At 39.8% G+C, this 18,230-nt stretch overlaps 1 protein-coding gene across 1 annotated transcript in view; it reads right to left on the bottom strand.

Moving 5' to 3' along the window:
- RAD54B (RAD54 homolog B) overlaps positions 1-16,827 on the bottom strand; it is a 62,263-nt gene extending 45,436 nt beyond the window's left edge. Inside the window, exons 1-2 of the mRNA XM_059836278.1 lie at positions 16,690-16,827; positions 15,818-15,992 (exon numbers count right to left, since the gene is read on the bottom strand). Of these exons, the coding sequence (XP_059692261.1) occupies positions 15,818-15,992; positions 16,690-16,827 (313 nt within the window). The remainder of the gene's footprint in view (positions 1-15,817; positions 15,993-16,689) is intronic.
- Positions 16,828-18,230: the final 1,403 nt, after the last annotated feature.

Raw genomic sequence — 18,230 nt, 5'->3', positions numbered from 1 at the left:
GGAAGGGGGGTGAAGGAAAGAGAAATCTAATTATAGTTTGAAATATCTTAAGGCTATAAAGATCTAGGTATAAACTTGTTTGCTCTAAGGGGAAAAAACCCAAAGCAGACACAAGCCGTATTCAAAACAAGAAATTCAAACTAAACAAAAGGAGACTTTTAACTGCTAAAAATCAATTAGCATTTAGAACAACAAGCACGTTTGGAACCATTTTGAGACTTGGCTTGTCCATACCACCTAACAAAATTGTGACCAGTCCACTTTGCTGGAATTGCTTTCAAGCCAAGAATAAATAAAGCATTTTATAGTCTGAAGCCCATTACACAAGAATTTGAGAAACAAAATACTCATGTGGTTAGAAGCACTGTATGAAAACCATCACTTCTAAACACCTAATCCTTCCTATTTCCCCACACTTTGCAATCCACTAATACTAAGAGTAGAAAGCTGGTGGCTACCTTTTTTTTTAATTTATGCACTTGGTTGTTCTTCAGTAACTAAAAAAAAAATTGAATGTGCCTCAGATAGTTTAGGTTCCAGCAGTATTAGAATTGAGGGGTCACAGGTGAGCCTATACTGTACCCTCCGCTGTTGAAGCAGTTGTGCAGTGCCCAGTCTCTTGAATTTTTAGTGACAAAAAGAAAGAAGTCAGTGTTCGGTTGTGTGATTAAAGGCTTCTCCCCACAGACACAAAGAGCACAGATGAGCTGTGTCAGGCAGAGGAACCCCAATAACCCAAATGAAAGAAACTGAGCCCTCAGTCTAAGTGCTCCCTGAGCTGTCAGAAACTCGAGCAGCCCAGTGGGCTGGGGGCGAGTCCACGGGAGAGGCTCTCTCTAGATCACCTTGCAAACTGAAAGAGGGGGCTACTGCCCACTGGGTATGGGACTCATTATGAGATACCAGGAAGAATATTTTGGGACTGCAGAAGGCATAGTACAGGATACTTAGAGGAAGAACCAAAGGCAAGAAAAGGGAGGGTGAAAGTGGTTTGGGCCAGAACAAGCATAAGAAAATAGCGGGGAAAAATGGGATAAAAGGGGCCAAGTGCATGTAAACAGGTGGCTGCTCAGTGCAGTTAGTTGTCCAGCCATGCCCTGCGCCTGATCACTGAAGTTTGTCCTATGTTCTTGTTAAAGTATATTTGTAACTATTTTCCTGGGTGAGGGAAATCTCTACTCTGTGTGCATGACTGTGCATGGAAGCGTACATGCCAGCAACTGGAGTTGTACCATGGGTCACAGGGGCCCGGGTGCTTGGGGCACCAGCAGACAGAAGCCAAAGCCCATGCATATTGCCTGGGTACCGATGTCAGCGTGTGATCTCTGGCAAACACCAAGCCAAACTAGCCAGCACATAGGCTTGGAAGCCAAGAATTGGAGCAACCATGAGTTTGGGCCAGATAATGGAGAGAGCAGAAGGTCTGAGATTTGACTACTGGAGGGACCAGAACACCTGGGGACTGGCCACTGGTAAGGTCATAAATCCGGACCAGCTGCCAGAGAGACCCAAGTGCAGGTTTGAGGCAGCTGGGAGACCAGGGGATCCAGCGACCAGCTACTGAGCAGAATAAGAGTCTGAGGCCACTTGCTGGAGGGATCCATATTGTATACACATGTATTTTCCAAAAACAGGCTTTCATCCCAGTCAGCCAGCGAAGGGAAAGGATGAGGCCATTGATGCTGCTTGTGTTTGCGTGAGTGCTGCATTTTTTGTATGCCTGGCTGTATACGTATAGCGTGTACACATGCGCATGTGCCTCTTGGGAATACATCTTGTGCATCTAGCCACAAGGAGCTGCAGCAGTCTGCTCTATACTGGGCTACCAGATGCAGCAACTCCTAATATAGACCTACCTAAACTTGTATTACTGTATCACCTTACTGCTTACTGTTGCTAGAGAGATCAAGTTTCCACACTAATGCAATTATAGCAAAAGACTGCTACAAAGATTTCTTTTGAGCAAGTGCCCGAAAGAATCAGTCCGAATTACACATTGTTCTGTTCGAGTGTAAAATAACCTTCGTAAAAATGAAGCTGGCTGCCAACCAAGTTTTTTTCCTTCTTTTTTTTTTTCCTTTTTAAAATAGCTCTGCTCATCAGCCCAAGGTCATATCAGTACTTGGATGAGAAATCACAGAAGGTGAGAAGCCTGGATATAAATGTTACATATAGACGTCTTTGAGCTAAAACAATAGGTGTAGTTCCAAGACAATTACAAAAAAAGAAATGTTGCCTCAGTCCACCCTTCATCCTGCACCTTCCACCAATGCTAGCACTTAAACAACACAGTGCACAGCCAGTTCAGGGAGATGATCCAGCTACAGACTAATCAATGTGGTTTTTTTTTTTTTTAGCAAGCATAGAGTTTAATAATTGGTTTAAGTCAACATAAATGTGGGATATTGCCAAAACAGAAATTTCTGCCTCCCCCCAACCCTGTCATGTTCCCGGCCCTTCACTGTGCCAATATGAACAGTCACAAATCTTATGAGCAAGTCAGATCAGGGAACTGATTTGTCTACAAATTACTCATTTTTTCTAAGCTGGGTTAGTTTTAACCACCAACAGTTCCCTGATCCAGTATGCCACAGGACAAATAACTTGCCTGAAAGAAATACATCGAAAAAGCTTCTTCAGACTCTATTAGGATCATTTTAGGAACATGGTTTGCAATGCACCCTACAAAAACATGTATTAGCATAACTGAGGGGACAGCAAACCACAGGTAGCAGGGAGGAAATTCTGGTCACTGCTGAAGAAAATAGCTGTACATGCACCCCTCACATCACTTCACTGCCTTCTATACCCCCTGTTTTAATCTTATGCACAAGGTACAGCTCATTTTTCCTTCTTATTTTCAAGGTAGAATTCACTAATCTACTCAGAATTCTGAAAAGAAAAAAGTCTTGGATTCAGCTTTTATTTAATTTGCTTGATTCTTTCCTTTAAAAAACCCAGATGCTTCCCAATTTAAATGTTAATATTTAAAAATCCACTTCTCAAGGGGATGAAATCTTCCTATTTGGAAGTTCATGAAAAATGGGAGCTGTGAGAGTAGATCAGAGTATTTTTCTAGGGAAAGGAAAATCAGCCTGATTATTCAAAAACCAAGAAACAGCCCCTTGCTAAGGTTGCAGAACTTAAACAGTTGAGAAATAAGACTCACAACATAGGTAACTGTGGAAAAAGTCTAGAATTAATTAAAAAAAGATACAAATAGCACATCCTGGAGAGCTATCAAGAGATTAATGAATCACAGCTATAATAGAGTCGGATTAAAGTAAACAAATGACTATGAATTGCTGAAAAAGTTCAATGGGCCCAAATTTTACAAGTGACAGATTTGTATCATGGCCAATAACTGCATCAAGCGGCTCATGCAAATTTAAGCATGTTATGAGACAGAACACCTGTAGTAGCCTATGACTGATGACCCCCTCCCCCTTTTCCTCTTTTCGCAGAAACATGCGAACATTGCTGATACAAACCACAAGTACCCATAAGTACACAGTACAGAAGGTGCTTCACAGAAACATGCGAACATTGCTGACACACTACAGAAGATGCCCCATTGTAAAAAGCACCTTGCAGTGCATTTTACAAAAAAGCAGTCAGCCTGTGGTTTGATTTTGGATCATAGCTGCAAGTAATTGCACATAGGTAAAACAACTTTTCCTGTAAAAGCTGAGCTTAGGAGAGAACTAGCTGAGGATTTCACTAGCACAGTGAGATCCTGCCAGCCAAGGACGCTTGACCATATGACACTGCCAGTCACCATAATTTGATTTGTACTGCTATCATTTTAATTGCAATAAAGTATTTGTATACTCTTATCCATGAGCATCTAAATAGAGTTGGATCTTGCATAGTGTCTATCCATGAATATATAGATGCTGAATAAATCACATATAAATTGGCAATCCTGACGTTTGAGTGGATTACTTCTATTTCTCTGGGGGCCCAGTGGACACTTCCCTTTTATCTCTTGTTCTCAAACATTGTTTTGTGGGCACTGGTTGATACTGCACATACACCCGTTTTATAGAGTTGAGCAGAAGTAAGGCAGCCGAGGATGAGTCCAGGTATGGGGCCCAATACCCAGATCTGTCTCCTCAGCAGCCTGAATCACTGTAAGGGACATGATTAAAAGACAAAAAACATCTGAGAGAATTAAGGGTGCCCTAAGAAAGAACATACCTTGAAAGATGTAGTTTGGATCAGACAGCAAACTTGAATGTTGAAAGGAATGACACTGGCTTAAGTGATTCAGGCTGGGAACCTGAAGTGCAAAAAATATCAAATTGACAGATAAAGGGATAAAGGATTGCTAAATTCTGTGAAGGTGGTCTGCCCACAAAGTGGCAGCCCCAGAATAAGTCTGAAGGACATCTGTTTTTATTTAATAATGTGCAAGCAAACTAGCTCTGCAGAGACCTGGGTTTAGCATTTGCAATCACCTAGGAGCCTGAAAATCTTAAGAACAAGAGAACGATTGCAAGATTTGAATCAAAGCTGAAGTGAGACCCTGATACCCCTGTGCTTATGAGAAACTGTACGAAGGTTCAGCAGCTAGAATGGGGTATGTTACACATCACTGAATATACTGGCAGCAGAAACATTTGGCAAGTATTGAGGCAGTTGCTCACTCTTGCACATGAATTTGGCAGCTGCATAAGATGACTTGAGAGTGTCTATACGTAGTAAGGCCTGCAAAAGTTCCATTAGGTCATCATATAGTCCTCTTTACTGACATGACAGCAAGACAGTGCCAAGTCATTCAATCTGCCTATCTTAAGAGCTTGCTGCAGCAAAGGGTGGGTGAGAAAGTTTTCAGCTCCAAAGGTCTCTCATAGGAACAGTTGTTTCATGGGTAATCTCCAAAACTAAGGCTTACAGGCATTATTCATTAAGGAGAGGGTTGAGGATGACAAAGTTTTGTGAGCCAAAAGTTGCAAGACAACTTCACCTGGAAGTTATTTACAGGGCTTAAATACATTCTCACCTGATTTTAGAAATATTTTTAGATCATTTAAGTCGTGTTTCAAATAGCTTTCTCATTTCACTTGACTTTTTTCTCATCTCCATCAACACTTTCACCATCAGTTTTTGCACTTTCTTGTTCTTATCTTTGCTGTACCTGAACCTCTCAGACCACTCCTTTCCTTTCTCCTGCAGAATTATTTCTAAACATCTCTAAACCTCTGTCCTACATTGGGGGCAGGGAGAACAAGTGGAAGCTTTACCTCTTTTTTTCTGCATCTATTTCTGCGATCACCATCTAGCACTTATTAACTTCTAACATCTAACAGTTCTTGCAACTGCTGCAAGAATAAGGGCGCATGTACCTCATGACAAGCACAGAAAATACAGAAGCTAATGATGCAGTTATTACCTTTACACCACTCATTGAAACTAGCCTGAATTACACATGGCCTACTCCAGATCTCTTACCAGCTAAATTTCCAAGCATAAAAACTAACTACACTTCTGTCCCCTCTGCTGATTTAAGGCATTCTCTCAACATTTAGCCCACTGAAATGGGAAATATTCAAATTAGACAATTAAAATGAATCACAGAATCCCTAAGGTTGGAAAAGACCTGTAAGATCATCGAGTCCAACCATCAACCCAACACCACCATGCCCACTAAACCATGTCCCACAATGCCACATCCACACGTTCCTTGAACACCTCCAGGGATGGTGACTCCACCACTTCCCTGGGCAGTTTATTCCAGTGTCTCACCACTCTCAGTAAAGAAATTTTTCCTAATATCCAGCCTAAACTTCCCCTGGTGCAACTTGAGGCCATTTCCTCTTGTCCTGTCACTTGGGAGAAGAGACAAACACCCACCTTTCTACAACCATCTTTCAGGTAATTGTAGAGAGCGATAAGGTCTCCCCTCAGCCTCCTCTTCTCCAGACTGAACAACCCCAGCTCCCTCAGCCGCTCCTCACAAGACTTGTGCTCCAGACCCCTCACCAGCTTTGTCGCCCTTCTCTGGACACGCTCCAGCACCTCAATGTCCTTCTTGTAGTGAGGGGCCCAAAACTGAACACAGGATTCGAGGTGCGGCCTCACCAGTGCTGAGTACAGGGGCATGATCACCTCCCTACTCCTGCTGGCCACACTGTTTCTGATACAGGCCAGGATGCCGTTGGCCTTCTTGGCCACCTGGGCACACTGCTGGCTCATCTTCAGCCGGCTGTCGATCAACACCCCCAGGGCCTTTTCTGTGGGGCAGCTTTCCAGCCACTCATCCCCAAGCCTGTAGCATTGCATGGGGTTGTTGTGACCCAAGTGCAGGACCCGACACTTGGCCTTGTTAAACCTCATACAGTTGGCCTCGACCCATCGATCCAGCCTGTCCAGATCCCTCTGCAGAGCCTTCCTATCCTTGAGCAGATCAACACTCCCACCCAACTTGGTGTCATCTGCAAACTTGCTGAGGGAGCGCTCAATCCCCTCATCCAGATCATCGATAAATATATTATACAAGACCAGCCCCAAAACTGAGCCGTGGGGGACTCCGCTTGTGACCGGCCGCCAACTGGATTTCGCTCCATTCACCGCGACTCTCTGGGCTCGGCCATCCAGCCAGTTTTTTACCCAGTGAAGAGTGCAATGCACTCCATGCCAAATTTTAAAGAATTTATCTTCATCTCAGTTGGACATTCCAGGGCCCACACATTCAGATCTGTAACCATCCTTCAAACGAAGTTTGGCTTAAAGCTACAGTACTCAAAATTATAATACTAAGTGACTATACAGCACCATGAATTAGCTCTTCAATTTATGTCATGTCCTTAAAAAAAGAAAAGCTAAGAGCACCATTCTTTACAAATTCAGAAGTGTGTCCCGTTCCTAATACATGCTTGTATCTTCTCTGATCATCTCTTCCAACTCAGAAGCTGCTGAGAAGTATAGAAAGATTTAAAATTATGATTTTCTCAGAATATTTTTCTTAAATTCTTAAATCCCCATTAGCAAGCTAGCCTATAGAAAAAGAAACGGTGTTAAGAGAAGCCAAGTTTCTGCAATTCTCCCATCTTTTCATAGAGAGATGAAAATTTTGGACATTACACGTTTAAATACTAACCTCAAAATACTTCCCCATGCACTATTCCCTGCATTTGACATTGGAGCAGCTTTCCCCATTCTTCTAATTTTGCTCAGTGGATATTTTGAGGACAGCGAGATAACCATCTTACCGCTATCTTGCTGCTTTTAGGAAAGTCATTATTGTGACAAGCTTCTGTTTCAGGGGAAGACTTAAGGCCCCAAGCCAAAAGCTGGGACTGAACTCTAGTTATGCTGGCATGGCAACAAAGGGCATCCAAACAATGAGCATAGCCACAGAAAGATTTGGCACAATCTTTGAAGGGATCCAGGCCAAGTCTGTAATAATATTCATGATAGCTCAAAAAAACCTTCCAGTTCCCTTCAATAAGGCATTTCTTGTCCCTCCACCTGATAGTCTTCCCTTAAATCCACCTTTATAGCTATTGGAGACAGAAGGGCTGGGGGAAAAAAACCAACCCCCACACCCCAAACCAGGACTTCCCAAAGGGTGGGAAAGTGGAAAAGAAAAACAGCCCAGAAATTTAGAATAGCCATGTATTTCTCTTTTGCCCATCTTCACTCCTTACACAGACACAGCCTGATAATAATTTTTGATAATCAAGAAGAAAATTAAAAGAAACTGTGCGTACAACTTCCCTCAGAATGAATGAGGAAACTGAAAGAATTATTACTGCTAAACCTGAATCCTAGGAAATACTCTGTATAGAGACTATTTTCAAAGTTCCTCATTTTTGAAGTTACTGTATTAGATAATTTCATTTTCTGTATGTTGCAGACTAGATGCCATGTGTTTGCATGCAACTCCCAGGAGCTAAATTATAATAAATATATTGGAATAGTAAGTTCATTTCCCAACACATCCCCTTCTGCCCCTTAGAAAGGGGAGTTTCTTTTATATCTGCTGTTTCAACATTAGGTCTCTGTCTCTGCACAAGAAAGAGTATTTAAGTCTTTTTTTCTTGTTCACAAATTTTAATTTTCAATAACAAGTTAAAGAAAAATGCATAAAAGATGACTATCTTTACATGCAGTAAAGCTCTCTTCAATAGCAGATATATCACTATTCAAAAGTAAAGAACCTAGCAATTTATATTTTTTTCATTGTAAAGAAGCAACGACAGTTCCATTCAGTAGGCAAGTTATTACTGCTAAATTTCCACTTTAATCCTCCAACTTTCTGGAAAATGTTGAATATCTTACATCTAATATAACTCTGTTTTTCTTTATCTTCTTACCATGTAATACCCTTCTGATTTCTGGTTTCCTTCCCCTCTCCCTCATTATCTCCATTAGTTCAAATACACATATCAGAGCACACTTAACTAGGACAAATGAAAAGTATCTTTCACTGTCAATTCACTACCCTTTTCTCAAATGTGTGAATATCCTGGTTATATCATCTGTCATTACATAGAGCCTAGTTATTCACATGACAGCATGATATGATCATATCAAATTATAATTATGTTGTACTAACTATGGAAATATCACACTAGAATTACACAGGTCTAGATTTGTTTTATAGCAGCCTATTATACTGCATTGCAGATGGCTACCCTGTCCAGGAAAGCAGCTTTGCAGTTGTTGAATGTTATATGATATGTTGCCTTTGGGGATGAAGCTGGTGTGAGTTCCTTCTTCCTAACTCACTCTTGGTTGCTAATTCTACTACCACAGCGTATCTCACCACTCAGCTGGTGGGCAGCCCAAATTCAAGATGAGTAACACTGGTTAGGGGTGTGAACTTCTTCAACGGGCTAGTGTATCACCGAAGCATACGATATTCTTTTGCTTGCTTTCAGTCTCTGGCAGCTGACCCCAAGTTATCTGATTCTTGCTACAATCCAGTAACAGTTTCTCCCCTGACAGACCTTAAAACTAAAGAAGTAGGGAAGTCATGGCTGCTGCATTTGGTGCTTCTGAGCACAGAAATAGAAGCCCTTGAGGACAGTGTTCTGTTCAGTACATAGTTCTGGTCACTACCACACAGAATGTGATAAATCTATAGGAAGAGGAAAGAAAAAAAACAACAACAAAAAACCCACCCCTGAAGAATCATGAGAACAAGCGATGGCAGGCTAAAGAACCTATCTTTTTTTTCTTTTTTTAAAGCCCTGAGAGTTTTGAACACTTTAATGATTACAGTAGTAAAGTTACTTTGCTAAAATGCTGTTCCCTGCTTTGCTATCATAGCATCTCCATGCATAACAAACAACGAATGACCACAGCCAAGGGGAAACCTGAGTGTGCATAATCAGCTGGGGAAACGCTAGGGAAGGTCTTATGCCAGCAGCAAAGTAGAAGTCACCATCTCACATCCCAAGGAAGAGCACCAAGCAAAAGGTGTTGTCCTGAGGAGATGCCAGAGAGTCCCAAAACTGAACACCAGAAAAAGCAAGCCGTCTAGGACTAAATAATCACAGAAGTCTCAGTGAGAAATCTACCTGCAACACGTCGACTGCTGTGCAGTGGGGTGCTGGGCCAATAGGTGACAATTTGCATGTATACCTATCATGGTTGATGTATAAATGTACAATTCTGGAACCAGTGTCAGATCAGAGATACGGACAATTTCTCTTCTGACACACTTACATCGATCTAGTTTTCTTAACCAATCCCCATGTCCCGAGATGAACTGATCAAACAGTACAGATGACACCTAAACAGCAAAGAAAGTATCCTGAATTTAGAAACAGCTTGTCTATTCATTTGTCTATTCACTATTATAGACTACTCTGTCTATAGCACTGCAGGGAGAAGGGGATCATTTTAAATCATAAAGCGCTAACAAAGTAACTTGATACAATTTCAAATAAGAAATTATAACAAAATTTACAAACTTGCAAAATCTAACTTGCAAACAATGCTGTAATAAATTATTTGCACTCAGGCATCCAGTAAAACCTTAGTTGTACAAAGGTGTACTTTGTTATTAGTAAGAGCTACAGATGTTTATGGAGTATCTTTTACCCAAAGACTTAACTGCTTTACCAACTGTATAGAAGAACATTAGAGGGGCCCACTGAACTGCAGCTATACATCCAGCTCCACCACTAAAATAGACAGACAGTACAAATACTCCTGAGTGGAGAATCTTTTCCAGTTCAGCCTGTGAAGTGCAATAATAGAAATGAATGCAATAACAGAAATTACAATTGATACTTCTACTTTTGCAGATATCCAAGTAATTCTAGCAATAATATACTTCATTATGAGATGTCAGGCCTGAATGTTTTTAGTTGTGTTATCTAGAAACCAAAAGTAGGCACTTAGACTGAAATCACACAATATGAAAAATTCTGAAAATAACATTTTTTTAATCCTCTGATTAAAAGTGATAGGCAATCGATTGCTACTGTCATAACTGAATGAAAAGTGAATTTTCTCTTATAATATTCAAATTAATTAGTTAAGAGAGTTTTTGTTCATATCAAGTGACAGGAGGTATCAGACTAACCTGTAACATTGTTCTAGAAAGCTGAAGAAGCCAACAAACATTTCTATTATGAAAATAAAACTGACTGAAATGAGCAGAGTCTAAACCTTGTGGACAATGTACTCAGTAAACATTAACATTCCATAGAGAAAATATATTCAAAACTATATGCAAGTAATAAATACTGTTAATATCATAGGCATGAAAAACATTCAAAAACATCTGTTGTGAGACAAAGGGTGAACACATTAACCCTGCTATGAAATAGAGTTACAATCTGTCTGCATTGTTAGCTCAAAGATAGTATTTGAGTGTAACTTCTGACAAAGTTCCTCTTGGAAGACGTATAAACAGATGTTAGTGGTGGGTGAAAGACAAAGTACTCCTGAACCAAAAACCAAACAAGAGGTGAGCTGTAACAGAATGAGACTTCATATCCAGCTTTTCTGTTCACCTACATCAGGTTCAAACAATGAAATCTCAGTCCAACTAAAATCTTGTGTCTAAGTATGCAGGTGAAAGCTATTCATTCCCACACAAGATAGAGTAAGCCCAAAGGACAAAAGAGCAACATTCTCCTAGATTAAAAATACCAACAGAAAGCAAGCTGTAAAGTCAGATAATAATAATAAATTAAATTATGTATGTTTTATATAAATAAAAAAATATCTCCTAAAAACATTAAGTTGAAGAAGGCAATGTAGGTAAAAACCTCAGTTCTGGCCAATCCCGCTTACTAACAACACTGAGAAGATACTAAGTAGTAGATAGTTCAGAGAATCTGCCTGGCCATTGTTTCTTCAAATTCGAATTATTTGTATTTCTTTGTTATTGCTTATAGGTCCTCAGAACATAATGAGGACAAGTAGAAACCAAGCACTTTTAAGAGCTGCAATAATATCCTTCCAAACAGATTTATGATTTTGTTTTCAATTATTGTTAAATAGTTTGGGAATGTTAAAGTAACTTCCATTTTTAAAGAGCGTGCAGACTCATCTGATAGAATTCTCTGAAGGCACGTGAGAAAAAACAGTAATGACAATGTCAAATAAATTACCTCCCCTCCACACATCCTTTGTCACTGTCAACAAGTACTATATTCTGAATACAAAACAAAGGTACCAAAGAGATTGCCGTGCTCTTTGCCTCTTAAAAACAAGCAAACACTGATTCATAAAGCAGTAAAGTTAATTTTCCCACAAATATATATATTTATGGAAATACACCATTTTCCAGTATTCACAACTCATAATCACGATTAGTAAAATGCCTGTTGAACAGCATGTCCAATATCTCACAGTTCAAACCCTGGTATCACCAAATCTGTCTTAAAATTACAACACATAGGTAGGTTTCACTCAACAACAGTTGCTACAATCTTATTAAAACATCTTTTGAAATTCTAGGAGATGAGATATTTCTGAGTCCCTTACATTTTACTTTTATTAGTGAAATTTTAGGAAAAAGTTTATTTTGAAAGGAAACCTAGAAAAGCAAGTATTTTTTTAAGCCAGATATGCTATAATTTTTAGATTGATGCTATCTAAAAAAATCTTTACTTGTCTACTCTGGAAAATGGACACCATGTGTCAGATAAGTTTTTTTTGAAAGAATGTGCAGCATTTTCAGGGCTGGGTTTCAGAAAGATTAGCTCTATGAACAGTGCAGTTGTCCAATGGTCCACAGGTGTTTCACAAGAATTTCAATGGAAACTGGGGTATTTATTTACACATTCCACTGCTGCACTGGAAACCCAAACAAAGCAGCTTTGAGCATGATATAAAGCTAACAAACAGTTTATCATCTGCATTAAATGATATGGAGACAATAAACCAAAATAATGCATACACACATACTTTTTCAATCTTTAAATTATTTTCATTCCCCTTTAACAGACAAGCCTTCTTTGGCTGAAAAGACTGGCAGTCAGTTATAATTCCATTACAATATTAACAATAATAATAATAAAAACCCAAACTGACTCTGGCTTTCACAACTGGTTTCCATTACTTCTGAATTTCATACCAGAAACAGCTTTGACAAAACAATTTCATTTCACACTACAAAGGAGGTTATGGTTTACGCAGTCTATGTAATTGCTACATTAGCTGTAATGAATAGCAGACAAAAGTGATGTAAAAAGTAGAAGCTGTCTTGGAAAAATTTAAGTTATTAAGAAATTACTTAAGATTTAACAGAGCTTCGATGAAGGACTGTTTTCACAGTACAGTGCTTGCATCACCAGTGAACCTGATGACCATAACTAACATTGACATTAGATATCCTTATCCTTACCACATTTCATTGTAGCTTTACAAAGACTTGCAGGATTAGCCCCATTCTACAGGCACAGAAAGGCTGTGGCACAAAATGCCTTGTTCAGTCACTCAGAAAGGTAGCAGCACAACATCAACAGAAACAGCTCACCCAGTCTCACTCCACAACTTTTTGGTTATTTTTCTAAAGTCATCACAGAGAACCCATACCAGCTGCACCCAGAATTCATGATACTGAAAAAGCATTTAGTATCTTTTCCACTTCACAACATTTTTTGTTGGGAAGACTGCTGATTTCCCCTCCAGGCCACAGGAAGATTACTTTGGAAATAAATCCACTAGTTATCTTTTAAGTGCACTGCTAGACAGAACCAGCAGACACAAATTTTTGCAAATGTACCTATAGGGAAGCCAAAGCACTCAAACAACTTGTCCCATACACACTGAAAATTTTCTGCAAGTATGAGCATCGTCAGAAGAACTGGAAGTTAGGGCATGCAGCAGATAAACACAAAAGCTGTAAGACCAGAGGGACTTCAGACATACAAGGGGGCTGAATTTTCCCACAGTAGATCTGCCAAACAGAGTGCATATACTCTGTGTCACAGAACATGATAATGGCAGCATCCTCTCAGGGCTGTCACAGATGATGGATAAACCCCCATTTTCTGGGAGTGAAACCCAACAAGAAGAGTCAATCGGAAGGGCTCTCCAGAGAACCTTACAGAACGAAGAGGGTTGCTGCCTACTGGGGCCTGGAACTCAGAAGGTGCTAGAGGAGCCTTTGGAGGTACAATAAGGCTTATAATGAGATTTTTAAAAGAAAAAAAAACAAGATAGGCAAAAGGGACAGATGGAGGTGGTTCAGAAAGGAACAAGCATGGGAAAATACAGGACAAAAAGGGGCCAGCTTTAAACAGGTGACTGATGAGTACACTTGTACAGCACTGCTCTGTACCCTGTTGCCACAGTCTGTCCCATCTTCTTATTAAACTACACTTCTAAATATTTTCCTGGGTGAAGAGACTCTATTCTGCATGCATAAGCATGTATGGAAGTGTACATGCCAGCCGCTGGAGCTGGACCACACACAGGTCACAGGGCCCAGGTACCTGATGTGACACCAAGCAGAGAGGCCAGAGCCTGTGCGTACTGCCTGGGTACATATGACAGTGTGTGATTACTAGCAAACACCAAGCTGGACTAGCTGGTAAGTAGGATAAGAGGCTTGGGAGCCAAGTATCAGAATAGCCATGAGTCTGGGCCAGATACTGGAGAGACCAGAGGGTCTCAGATTTGGCTACTGGAGGGACCAGGACATCTCGGGGTTGGCTACTGGTAAGTCTAGCTACCAGAGAGACATGTGCGTATGTATGCATCTCTTGTGCATAAGGCAGCTGGGAGACCAGTGGATCCAGGAGCCAGCTACTAAGTAGACCAAGTGTGTAAGACCAATTACTCGAGGGATGTATAGTGTGTTTACCTGCGGGAGCACAGGTCTGAGCACCAGCAACTGGACAGGGAGCTGTGTGTGGGCCTTTGTGGTTCACATGTCCACGTGTCAGCAGCTGGGGCGTTCAACAAATCAAGGAGCCAGCTACTGAGTAGAGTCTGTAAGATCAGTTACTGGAGGGATCTCTATTCTCTGTGTGTGTGTATATGTATAAATAGATATATGTATATTCATTTTCACAAACAGGCTTTCACCCTGATCAGCTGGAGAAGGGACCAGGATGTATCCATTGGCATTGTTTGTGCTTGCATTAGCGCTGTGTTCTCCGTCCATGCTGGCTTATGCTACCAGCCATGTGTATATCTATTGTACATATGTGTGCCTATTGGGAATACGTGCTCAGCCTCAGTATTGGCTGGACCTTGGGACACGGAGCTATGGCAACTCTGCTTCTATCGGGCTTCCAGATTTAGCAGCTCTTATCACAAACAAAATTAAATATAACTTTGTTAAAGCCTTCTAAATTGTAATTCCAACCATTATGGAATCAAGGTGATAAGCAGTCATGAAATGCTCTGTGTAATGAGTCTGGAGTTTTAAAAAAAGTATTATCAATTAAATGAAACCTAAAACAAAGAGAAAGATCATTATCAATGTAATTAATTATGGGGAAATAGCATCGAATTAACTGTAAGACAGATGTTGAAATGTCTGAGCTGGCTCCAAGAGGAGTGATTTTCATCCAGCAATGTTAGTAACCCAGTTCAAATGCAACTCTCTCAAGATGTGCTCGGCTCCCGAGGTAATACACCTGCATTCACACAATGCAGAATGTCCCTGCACTGTATCTGTGGTTAGGGCACATGAAAAGTGGGAAACGAAGACACTCAACACCACAGAGTCGTTCAGGTCCATCAAAGTGCATTTGCTACAGTTCAGACACTTCAGTATCTTTGCAGTGCTTACTACCTAGCTTTTCAGAGTAATATTCATTACCAAAGGTGACAAATGAGTAAGTGCAAACACGTGAACGAATAGAGCCAGTTCTGCTCTGAAGCTACTCTAGAGTTAGCAGCCCATGCTTGAACCTTGAGTGCCCACTGGAGACACTAAAGAAAACAGCTCAGATCTTGCACTGAAGAAAAGAAACCCTCATGAATTCTGAAAAACATGAATCCACTCAGAGCAGTTAGCATTCTCTGCATGAGGCCAACAAGGTCTCCAAATGACAACGGTATACCCTAAATAGTGGAAAAGCAACTCTCATCTTGATACTACTCTGGATTAGAGTGAGTGGACTACAGTAGTCTTCTGGAAGACACACACCTGAATAACAGCGCTACCAACTGGCTTCTAAAATGTCAACTTCTTTTTCTTTCTATTTAAAAAAAAATAAATCATTTAATGTTTGTTTCTTTCACTCTCCACCCAGCAGAACACCAAATAGCACCACCATTGCATGACTCTTATATTAGTATTTCCTAAAACTTTAGTAAGTAGCATTTCAGTCATAAGCTTTAAAATTCTCTTATGACACAGAGCAGTAAGTAAGAAACAGCATCTTACCAGCTTTAGGCGTATCTAGCATTTTCATTTCTGCCTTGCTACACTTATTAATGTTGAAACATGCTTTTGTAGTCTTTATTTTTCCAGTTGACTCCACAGACTTCGTAAAATTTGCATTTTGATTCTGGCCATATGTTTTAGAAAGCAATGAAGCACTTCCCTCTTTCTCATCTATCTGCAAAAGAGAAACAAGTTCATAATAGCATTTCCTTCATGCAGTTGGAGAGAAATGGAGAAAAGAACAACGAGAAAGGATCTTATAGATGCTAATCCTCATTATCAAACTATCTACATAAATATATACATCCCTACAGAAATATATGCGTCCTGGTGTTCACAACAAAAAGCACATGCACGCAATACTAAACACCACTTGTGCAAGTAGTTTATGAATTGAATTTAATAGAAGTCTTCTATGGATAAAATCAATAAAAATTGTGATGCTTTTTTTTGGTTGATATTAAAGGTTTCAGAGAAAGTTCCTTGCAGCAAAATTGCAACTTGATGTACTGGCATTTCGTTACTAAGTATCTTGGTTTTCTAACTGCTTTTGCCAAAGCATTCCAGACATTTGAATCCAACAGAGCCCACGCCAAGATGCAATCCAAACCTCAGCTACACTGAGAATTGTATTTGGGCTCAATACTGATTACTTTTATTTATCTGAAAAACATTTTTCTGCACCCACTTCACAAGAGTGAGGGAAACCTACCTGAGAAGCAAAATCAAACGTAGTAAGAGCAAAGGTATCAAAATCTATTCTGAACAGACTGATTATTTAAGCAGAGATTGTTTGTGGTGAGCTCAGATGTTATCTTTTAGTAACAACATTGCACAAACAAATGTACTTTTCAGTGCACTGTTCAGTTTACCTCATTTAATTTCATTTCTTGGTCCATCTCCTTAGTTTCATTCTTGAGACAAACTGTGATACTTTTTCCTGGTGGTATAAACCTTGGCTTTTTGGCTACATTTCCTAGCACTTGACTTGGAGCTGCTGATCGCCTCATATTTAGCAGTACTGCTCTGGAGGGTGGAGAGGAAGGAAGGAAGCAGATAAAGACAACTGTAGTCAAAATAGGCTTCAGATATAAAAATATATCCATAGATAACAATATAAGCACTATTTTAAAACAAAATAAAAGCATGAGAGATTTTCAAATAACAATCTATTCACAAGCATAATACAACTTAAGAAAAAATACTATCATTGCAATGCATTGTTTAAGTACTAAGAAAGATCCACTACAGCAAATTGTGCAATTGAACACTTCCTTTTTCATTTGAAAAAGCCAATAATGCAGTTCTCAATAGCAAGAAACGCTCTGGAGAGGCACAATGTAGGGCTTCTTAACAAACTTACACTACTTTATTAAAAAAAAAAGGCAATTTGAAACAGAACTAACTATTCTAAACACTTAAAACGTAGTTTTGAAAAGCCAATTATTAGTGCACAATGAACAATGAATGTTGAAGCTATGTTTCATATCCGGAAGCAGTATCTTGCATTAAATAGTCAGTTATACTGGTCATTCATTCACTGTAATAAGATTAGAATTCAGCAGAAAATTATCTCAAAATTACAGTGGAAATTATCACTCCATGTTATGTCCACTTGAACAGTAGAAGGAATGTATTACAGGTTTTTCCTCAAAGTATAAGACCATTATCCCCCTAAACAACCTCAGGACCAAACCAAACATACACCAATGTTAATATGACAAAGCTTACTTACAACCACTACAATAACAAGTTATAATCTTAATACTTCAAAGTACTAGAAACAAAACAAGAAAATTCCAATAGAAGAACCCAGCAGCTAGAATGATGAAGACAAGCACGGTACAGCAATTTATGGAACATACTTTAGTTTAATTCTCCATTCGTACATGGACTGTTTATTTTAATTGCTCCCCCCAACTATCAGCTGCGGCAACAGCCAGTGCGTTTCTGCACTTTTTTTGATGCTACTCTGCACTCCAGTGGCTTACTAGGGTACAACCACCTTTCTTTCCAATATTTGCACAGTAGTAACAGAGTACTGTTAGAATACTTGGCAAACATGCAGATGCAACGTGAATCCTGCTGTCTCCTTCATATCTGAACAATTAGCATATATAATGCTGTTACTAGATGTAAACCTGAATGGCAAAATGGCCTGAACTGTTGTCACTTCCATGGTGGCTGTTATTAAAAATACAAGGAAAGAGGTTTCTTAATTGTGTCAACAGCAGTTCACATAAGTTAGGTCTACTCAACAACAGCATTAGCATATGAACTTTAGTTAACCCTATGCAATAAGGAGTAGCTTGGTTATTGTAACAGGAGTACCTGCAGTGTAAACAATTGATAGTCACTGTGAAAACTGCAAAGGTGGCAAGAACCTTCCAGAGGAGCAGACTGCAAGTGTCAG

Source organism: Gavia stellata, chromosome 3, assembly GCF_030936135.1.
Source record: "Gavia stellata isolate bGavSte3 chromosome 3, bGavSte3.hap2, whole genome shotgun sequence".
Taxonomy (NCBI): domain Eukaryota; kingdom Metazoa; phylum Chordata; class Aves; order Gaviiformes; family Gaviidae; genus Gavia; species Gavia stellata.
Note: the sequence above shows the minus strand (reverse complement) of the source record. Positions and strands in the feature narration are given on the sequence as shown.